Source organism: Martes martes, assembly GCF_963455335.1.
Source record: "Martes martes genome assembly, chromosome: 3".
In the NCBI taxonomy this organism is placed as follows: domain Eukaryota; kingdom Metazoa; phylum Chordata; class Mammalia; order Carnivora; family Mustelidae; genus Martes; species Martes martes.
Window position 1 is genome coordinate 70,316,108 of NC_137890.1, and position 9,187 is coordinate 70,325,294.

At 37.6% G+C, this 9,187-nt stretch overlaps 1 protein-coding gene across 1 annotated transcript in view; it reads right to left on the reverse strand.

Annotated features, from left to right (window-relative positions):
- Positions 1-341: 341 nt before the first annotated feature.
- Positions 342-9,187, reverse strand: part of FRY (FRY microtubule binding protein) — a 260,339-nt gene continuing 251,493 nt past the window's right edge. Inside the window, exons 60-61 of the mRNA XM_080799698.1 lie at positions 2,402-2,604; positions 342-1,803 (exon numbers count right to left, since the gene is read on the reverse strand). Of these exons, the coding sequence (XP_080655824.1) occupies positions 1,545-1,803; positions 2,402-2,604 (462 nt within the window). The 3' untranslated portion in view covers positions 342-1,544. The remainder of the gene's footprint in view (positions 1,804-2,401; positions 2,605-9,187) is intronic.

Consider the following 9,187-nt stretch of genomic DNA (forward strand, 5'->3'; position numbering starts at 1 on the left):
GAATTAAAACTCCTACTTTTCCTTATAGAGTCTATTTCACAATTTAAAGGATAACAATCTGATGATAGGTGTTGACAAGTAGAGCTCACTCTTCTGATTTCTCTCTTTGGTTGATTAGAGAGAGCTAGTTGAAGGTCACAGTCTTAACTTAGTGTCCACTTCCAAAGAGGTAACAGATAGTTCCTGCCTCATAGGGTCCCTGTGCTTGCCACTCAGCCCCAGTGAGAGCCAATTGTGGAATGTATATGAGTGGTGCTCCTTGGGGTTATCACTGTGGCAACCCACATGCAAATCTGTAAATGTGTATCGAAGGCAACGATCTCTAAACCAGAAATAAAATCCGTGGTCGATATGTATTTTTTTTTTTTTTTAGTCTAAAGGAAGTTCTGAATAGATTATCAACCAAGATTACATCACAAAAACTTTGAATGTATTTACAGAGTGAATAAGTTACATAGATCAACTTTGAATATGTTTCTGATGTGCAACTGGCTTACATGCACACAGCTAACACTTAACAGCATTAATCTGAAGGAGAAAACTTAAGAATGGCCCTTTACATATATGTTACAAATAAAATATGACATTTCTTAAGTAACAAAGTGACAACTCATAGTTTATCTTTATGATTCTACTTCTGGCTATCCAAATGGATATTAAAATATGCATGCGTGACAGGTGAAAAGACTTGGAATTTATAATGTGAATTTCTTTAACCTTTTTTCTACAAAATGGCAAAGTTGGTTAAAATTAACACTCATCCTTTTGTAGTATAAATATGCTCATATAAGCAACTTTCTAGTAAAAAGCAGCCAAGACCCTTACAAAAAGGTCTATCTGGACCATATTTGGTGCTAGGGTCCTAATCACAGACTCCTGCAAAGAGATTCAGGGCTTTCAGAAACAGTAGCCTAGCAACATAAGAAAGGTACTTCATAGCAGCTCCTTTTAGATACAGTAATCATATTCAAATTACAGTGTATATTAAATTGTCCATTTACAATTCCCTTTTCACATAAACAGGCTGTCAGCTTTTGACCGTCTTACAGTTTTCAGTGGCCAGCTTCATTCTGCCTGCCCCTTCCTCGGCCCACCAAAAAAAGAAAAAAAGAAAACAAAAGAAAAGGAAAAATAAAATAATGTACAAGTTTTAGAATATAAAATATTTTAGTGAAGAAAACATTGCACTTTTGCCAATCTAAAATTGTTTCTAGAAAGGAAAGGTATTGTTCAGTGTAGTCGGCTTTGGTATGCAATGGAAGTCACTTTCTTCAGTAGTGAGTTGCATCTGCTCAGTAAAATAACACCTTTGTGCCACACAGCATAACGGATGGAGTCTGTCCCAGAATATTCTATGCTACCTTGGTTCTGATAGTATTGCTACACGTTGGAAGTTCTGTCATCCTGTTTAGAAAAAGTCCTACAGGTAACAAGAGGGAGAACAGTCTGACCAAGCCTTCTGAAGGCTGAAAAGACACTGAATGACGTCACCCCAGCATGACAGCACCCCCAGCTTGGAACCCATGGGGGATGGGAAGCTCCTGTCAGAGACTAGTGCCAGAAACACTGGAGTCTGGAAGAAAAGTAGTGAGGACTCGGTAACTCTGGGCCCTGCGAATCATGTCCCGGATCTCCATGTTCAGCTCCATCAGTTTGGTGCAGATTTCAGTCAGGCTCTGGTTTGATCCCACCAATGCGTAAGTACCCGTTTGTCCCAGAGTTTGATGGCGGAAATAAATATTCAGTAGTGTCTGGACCTCATCATCAGAACTGCTTCCAAAGATGTCATTGGGCCACAGACTTCTGTAGTCAAAAAACAGCATAGATTAGAGGCATTATTGGTTACAAAGATGGGAGGTTATGAGCCTCTGTAGCATAAGAGTATTTTGAGGTATAACTCACATACTACTATACAATTCAACCATCTGAAGCATATAACGCAGTGGCTTTTAGTATATTCAGAGTTTTGCAAACATCACCATAACTGATTATGGAATGTTACTGGTTCTGATGAAAATATCCAAAGCTTCTAAATATCAGAATGAAATTTGATAATCATAAAACATTTATATGCTATAGGATTCTGGTTCCAGTGACTGTGACTATACTATCAAAATGCAGGGGAAAGGACATATTTAAATAATAATTTTCAAAGTATCCCCCAACATAAATTGAACTGTTTGAACACTACAGGAATGATAAAAGACCAGAAGTAACACCTATACGTTAAACACGTCAGTTCTGAAATCATATAGCTGGCATGGTAATGAGAAAGATCTGAGAAGGATGTGTATAAAATATCTAGATGTCCCATCTGTAGTGATTCAGTCCCCAAACATGACAAAGTAACTATTAGGCATGCATTTCCTTTCACTGTTTCTAAAAGAAATAGTAGAGTTACCTGCATTCCCTGATTTGCCGTAAAGCCTTGCCAAGTTCATTGTTCTTCAGGCACTCCAGCATGGACTGGATGGCTGCTTCAGTGGATGTGAAGGTCGGCTCAGACCATGCACCCTCTATATAGAGAGGGTCAGCTGCAATGGCTGCAGTGGCTTCCTTCAGGTTTTTCTTTAAGTCACTCAATTCTCTGGACATATTTAGCAGCTGTTAAAAAAATTATTTTTATTATGTTTAGTTGCAGGCTAGATTTTGCATCCTTAAGAGAGAAAATTTTCATTTCTCTGCTTCTGGCTAAGTATAAGCTAAATATAGTGGTAAACTAAAATTGAACAAATAGAACTACTACCTGGTATGTGTAAGGGGTTATATACATTGTGTAAGGGGTTATATACATTGCATAACTTTCTGTATCAAGCACTGGGATACTCTCCTTAGATGAGAGGTTAACATTTCCTTTAAAATGTTTTCTGTTTAAGTAGAAGGGCATATCCAGAGTTAAAAATGCATAAGATAACAGCCTTGGGTAGAGCTGGGTTCAAATGCCAATTCTACACTGTATTATGGGATCATACTCAAATAAATAGACTTTTATGTGCTTCAGTTTTCTGATCTGTGAGACTGGAGACACTACCCACCTCACAGGTAACTTTAAAGATGAGATGATGTACATAAAATGCTCAGTACAGTTTGGCACATAAATGCTTACTAAACTTAATCATGAACATGGATCTTGTTTGAAAAATAACTTTCTCTCATTTGTATGCCGTAGGAAAGATGAAAGATATAATTTAAGGAAGAGGAAAAAATCTCAAAGTAATGTTAATATTCATGTTACAGAGGTAAGAGGTATTTTACCTCAAAATTACTGGTACCAAAAGATAAATCGTAAAAAAAGAACCTATGTCACTTTTTAATGCCCCCCTCCAAATACTATGGAAGTCAACTGTTTTGCAATTATCCCAAGAGCATTTTTAAAAGTTGATGTGCCTTTAAAGATTTGTTTGCCTTTGTAAGGTAAATTGGTGATGTCTGTTTTCTTTGGAAAGTTGATTTACCCAACACCTTCATCTTTACTCATTCCCAGCTAGTTCACTAGACCATGTATAGAACCAAAGCCCTCCAGAATTATTTGTCTTCACACAGATAACTGTTACATACAACTACCTATTCCAACGCTAGGTTTGAAATTTACTGAGGTAATCCTTTTAAGTAAGGTCTTAGAGGAGGAGCTTGGGAAGATGGCAGATAAGGAGGATCCTGACCTCACCTCCTTTCATGGATACAGAGGCTACAACCACATATAACGCAACTCACTCCGAAGACCACCCTAAGACTAGCAGAACAGATCTTCTACAGCTAAAGATACAAAGAAAAGCCACATTGATAAGGGTAGGAGGGGCAGAGAGCCAAACCCTGGGTTTGGTGATCCATAAGGAAGAGTGATATCACAGGTGCAGAGGTCTTTCCTGAGTAGTAAGGGGATTAATCCCCTATCTTGGGGATCAGCATGGGGAAGATGAGCTTCTATACCACCTGGTTTTGGAAATCAGTGAGGCTCCAGAAGAGTGGGAGGACTATAGTAAACTGAGACTCTGCTTTTAAAGGGCCAGCAGATTCTATCAATCACTCTAGGATTCATTACAAAGGCAGCAGTATGAAAAGCACCTTAGTTATATATGATTTATGGACTAAATTTTAAGGCAAGTTTCAGATAGGCAGGGATCTGTAGGAGCTTTCTGTTGGAATGGGAGTGTTGGCAGCCAACTTTTTTCTTCCTCTCCTTAAGTCTGGCTGGCCTGACACTGGTGGGAGCCAGTTCTGACAATCTCCATCTACTTTGCTAGCCCTGCTTGCCCTGTCCTGGCAGATGACCCTCCTGCCACATGGGGCAGGCTGCCCCAGCCAGGATGGGCAGGCCTTTTGCCCAGAATGTACCAGGGGCTAACCCCATCCACCAGCAGCCCTGCAGTGGCTGCAGCCAGGCAACTCAGCGAGCCTAGCTGGGGTCAGCCCTGCTCACTAATGTGCCTAAAGCAGTCGTGGCCCAGTCACAGAAGGAAGGCACATATCCCTCACACAGGGGACACCCCTGGAATGCCTGGTTCTGGTGACGAGGGGAATGCACTACAGGGCTCCACAGGACACCTTTTACATAGGGCCACTACTTTCAAGACATAATACACTGAAAGAGAGGTAGACAAAATGAGGGAAGAGGGGAGTATGTTAGAAATGAAAGTACAAGATAAAGCCTCAGAAAAAGTACTAAACAAAACAGATAAGAGTTGAAAGTGAAGGTCATAAAGATATTCACTAGAGCTGAGTAGATGAACTCATGAGAATTTCAACAAAGAGAAAATATAAACAAGAATCAATAAGAGTCGGAGGATACAGTAACTGAAAAGACAAATACAACGGGGGAATTAAAGGTAATTAGAGATGGAGAAGAATAGCTCAGTGATCTGAAAGACTGAGTATTGGAGAGCACCCATGCTGAACAGCAAAAAAGAAAACTGAATTTTAAAAAATGAGGTTAAGTTTGGGACCTTTAGACAACATCAGTTTTACTAACATTTATAGGGGTCAGAAGGAAGACAGAGAGAGAAAGGGGCAGATAACTTATTTAAAGATGTAATAGTAGACAATTTTCCTAACCTGGAGAATGAGACATGCAGGTAGTACAGAGAGTCTCTAACAAGATGAACCCAAAGGAGGTCACATGATACTTAAAATGTCAAATGCACCAATACGAAGGCAATTAGTTACATAAGAGGGAAGCCCCATAAGGCTATAAGCTGATTTCTTAGCAGAAACTTTGAGTATATCATGCCACTCCCTTTTGGCCTGCAAAGTCTTGAAAGGGAAAAAGTCTACAACCACAAATACCCTACTTAGCTTATCATTCAGAATTGAAGGAGAGCACTTCCCAGAAAAACAAAATTAGTCTGTCACCACTACAGCAGTCTTACAAGAAATGTTAAAGACACTTCTTTAAACAAGTGTCCATTACTAGGAGAAATTATGAAAGGAAAAAATTTACTGGTAAACATATACTAAAGATAGTAGTAGATCAATCACCTAGAAAGCTAGAATGATGACTAAAAGAAAAAATAGTAAAATCGATTGTATCTACAAAAATTAGGTGATACACAAAATAAAGAGATCTAAAATATGTCATATACATAAAATGGGGTAGAATTTAAAATGTACTGCTTTTAGAATGTGTCTGAAGTGACCAACTTAAAACATCCTGCTATATACATATACATAGGATGTTATATATGAACCTCATAGTAACCACAAACATATCAGAGACACAAAAATAGAAAGCCAAGACTAACACTGAAGAAGGTAAAGTTATTAAAAAAAAAAAAAAAGGAAAGAAAGAGAAGAACTACAGAAATATTGCTTTGAATGTCAATGGACTAAATGCTCCAATCAAAACATATAGGATGAATGAAAGGATAAAAAGAAAAACAAGACCCACCTGTATGCTGCCTACAGGAGACCTGGTTCAGGCCTAAAGACACATACAGACTGAAAGTGAAGGAAAGGAAAAAATATTCTGTGCAAATGGAAATGGAGAAAAAAGCTGGGATGGAAATACTTATACCAGACAAAATGGACTTTGAAACAAATACTAACAAGAGAGAAAGAACATGCTAGTAAGCTAAAGGATCAATGAAGAAATCAAGAGAAAATAAAATACCTTGAAACAAATGAATATGGAAACACATGGTTCAAAATCTATGGGACTTAGCAATGATACTCTTCTAAGAGGTAAGTTTATAGTGATACAGGCCTACCTCCAGAAACAAGAAAAATGTCAATCTAACCTTACATCTAAAGAAACTAGAAAAGGAAGAACAAAGCACGGTTAGTAGAAGGAAGGAAATAATAAGACTAGAGTAGGAATAAATGAAATAGAATATAAAAAATATAAAAGATCAATAAAGCTAAGAGTCATTTATCAGAAAAGATAAAAACTTAGCATAATACCCTCTAGCTCCATCTACAGTGTTGCAAATGGCAAGATTTCATTCTTTTTTATCCATTCATCAATTGATGGACACCTGGGCTTTTTCATAATTTGGCTATTGTTGATAATGCTGCTATAAACATCAGTGTGCATGTGACCCTTCGAATTAGTATTTCTGTATCCTTTGGGTAAATACCTAGTAGTATAATTGCTGGCTCATAAGGTAGTTCTATTTTTAATTTTTTGAGGAATCTTCATACTGTTTTCCAGAGTGGCTATACCAGATTCTACATTCCCACTACCAATGTAAGAGTGTTCCCTTTCTCCACATCTTCATCAACACCTATTGTTTCTTGTGTTGTTAATTTTAGCTGTTCTGACTAGTGTGAGGTGGTATCTCATCATGGTGTGTTTTTTTAAGATTTATTTATTTTAGAGAGAGAGAGTGAGTGTGAGTGGGGGAAGGGGCAGAGGGAGAGAATTTCAAGCAGATTCCCCACTGAATGTGGAGTCTGACACCGGGCTTGATCTCATGACCCTGAGATCATGACCTGAGCCGAAACCAAGAGTCAGATACTCAGCTGACTGAACCACCCAGGTGCCCCTCTCATCATGGTTTTGATTTGTATTTCCCTGATGATGAGTGATGTTGAGCATCTTTTCACATGCATTATGTTAAGCGAAATAATTCAGTCAGTCAGAGAAAGACAAATACTGTATGATTTCATTCATGTGGAATTTAAGAAACAAAACAAACATAGGGGAAGGGAGAAAGAAAAAAGAAGGAGGCAAACTATAGAGAACAAACTGAGGGTTGATGGAAAGATTAGTGGGGAATGGGCTAAATGGGTGATGGGCATTAAGGAGGGCACTTGTGATGAGCACTGGGTGTTGTATGTAAGTGATGAATCATTAAATTCTACTCCTGAAACCAATATTACACTTTATATTAACTAGAATTTTAAAAACTTGAAACAAAAAAAGTACATAAAATACACAATAAAAAAAGAACTGATTAACCTTTAGCCAGACTCATCATGAAAAAAAGGGAGGACATTCATTGAATGAATAAAATCAGAAGTGAAAGAGATGTCACAACTGACAGCACAGAAATACAAAGGACTCTAATAGACTATTATGAAAAATTATACAATTGGACAACATAAAAGAAATGGATAAACTCCTAGAAACAGTCTTCGAGACTGAATCAGGAATAGAAAATCTGAACAGACTGATTACTAGTAATGAAATTGAATAATCCAAAAATTCCCAACATCAAACTGAGGGTTTTAGAGGGGAGCGGGCGGGGGATGGGTGAGCCTGGTGATGGGTATAAATGAGGGCAAGGATTGCATGGAGCACTGGGTTTTGCACACAAACAATGAATCATGGAACACTACATCAAAAACTAATGATGTACTGTATGGTGACTAACATAATAAAAAAATATAAAAAATGAAAACTTCCAACAAAAAATCCAGAACCAAATGGCTTCATGAGTGACTCCGTACCAAACTTGTGAAAAATATTTAATATCTATCCTTATCAAAGTATTCCAAAAATTGTAGAGGAAGGAATGCTTCCAAATTCGTTATACAAAGCCAGTATAATCCAGATATCAAAATCAGACAAGCACAGTACAGAAAAAAGATTTAAGGCCAATATTCCTGATTACTATGAATGTAAAAACTGTCAACAAAACATTTGCAAACAGAGTTCAATAATATATTAAAAGGATCATTTATCATGACCAAGCAGATTTATTTCAGGGAGACCAGGATGGTTCAATATCTACAAATCAATGTGATAAGCCATACTAACATGAAAGAAATTATGATAATCTCAATAGATTAAAAAATATTTGACAAAATTCAGCATTCATTCATTAAAAAAGTCAACAAATTAGGTATAGAGGAAACATATGTTAACATAATGGAAGTCACATTTGACATCCCTGTAGCTAATATCAAACTCAACAGGGAAAGCTGAAAGCATTTTCTCTAAGATCAGGAACAAGCAAGGATGGCCATTCTTGACACCTTTATTCACCATAGTATTGGAAGGCCTAGCCACAGCAGTCAGACAAGAAAAGAAAAAGCATCGATATTGGTAAGGAAGACAATAAACTCACTATTTGCAGATGACATGATACTATACATAGAAAACTCCAAAGATTCCACTGAAGAACTATTAGAACTAATAAATGAAATTCAGGAATAAAGTTGCAGGATACAAACTTAATATACAGAAATCTATACATTTCAGTACACTAATAGCAACCTGTCAAAGAGACATTAAGAATATGTCCTGTTTACAATTCCACCAAAAAGAATAGAATACCTAGGAATAAAGGTGAGGAGGTAAGATCTATACTCTGATAACTGTAAGACGTTGATGAAAGAAACTTGAAGAGGATACAAACAAATGGAAAGATATACCACACTCATGAATTGGAAGAATTACTATTTTAAAAATGTCAGTGCTGGGGCGCCTGGGTGGCTCAAGTGAGTTAAGCCTCTGCCTTCAGCTCAGGTCATGATCTCAGGGTCCTGGATCGAGTCCCGTATCGGGATCTCTGCTCAGCAGGGAGCCTGCTTCCCCCCCTCTCTCTGTCTGCCTCTCTGTCTACTTGTGATCTCTCTTTTCTCTGTCAAATAAATAAATAAAATCTTTAAAAAAAAAAAAAAAAGTGCTACCCAAAGCAATCTGTAGCTTCAGTGTGATTCCTCTCAAAATACCCCTGGCATTTTTTCACAGAACTGGAATAATCCGCAACATTTGTGTGGAACCACAGAAGAGCCCCAGTAGCCA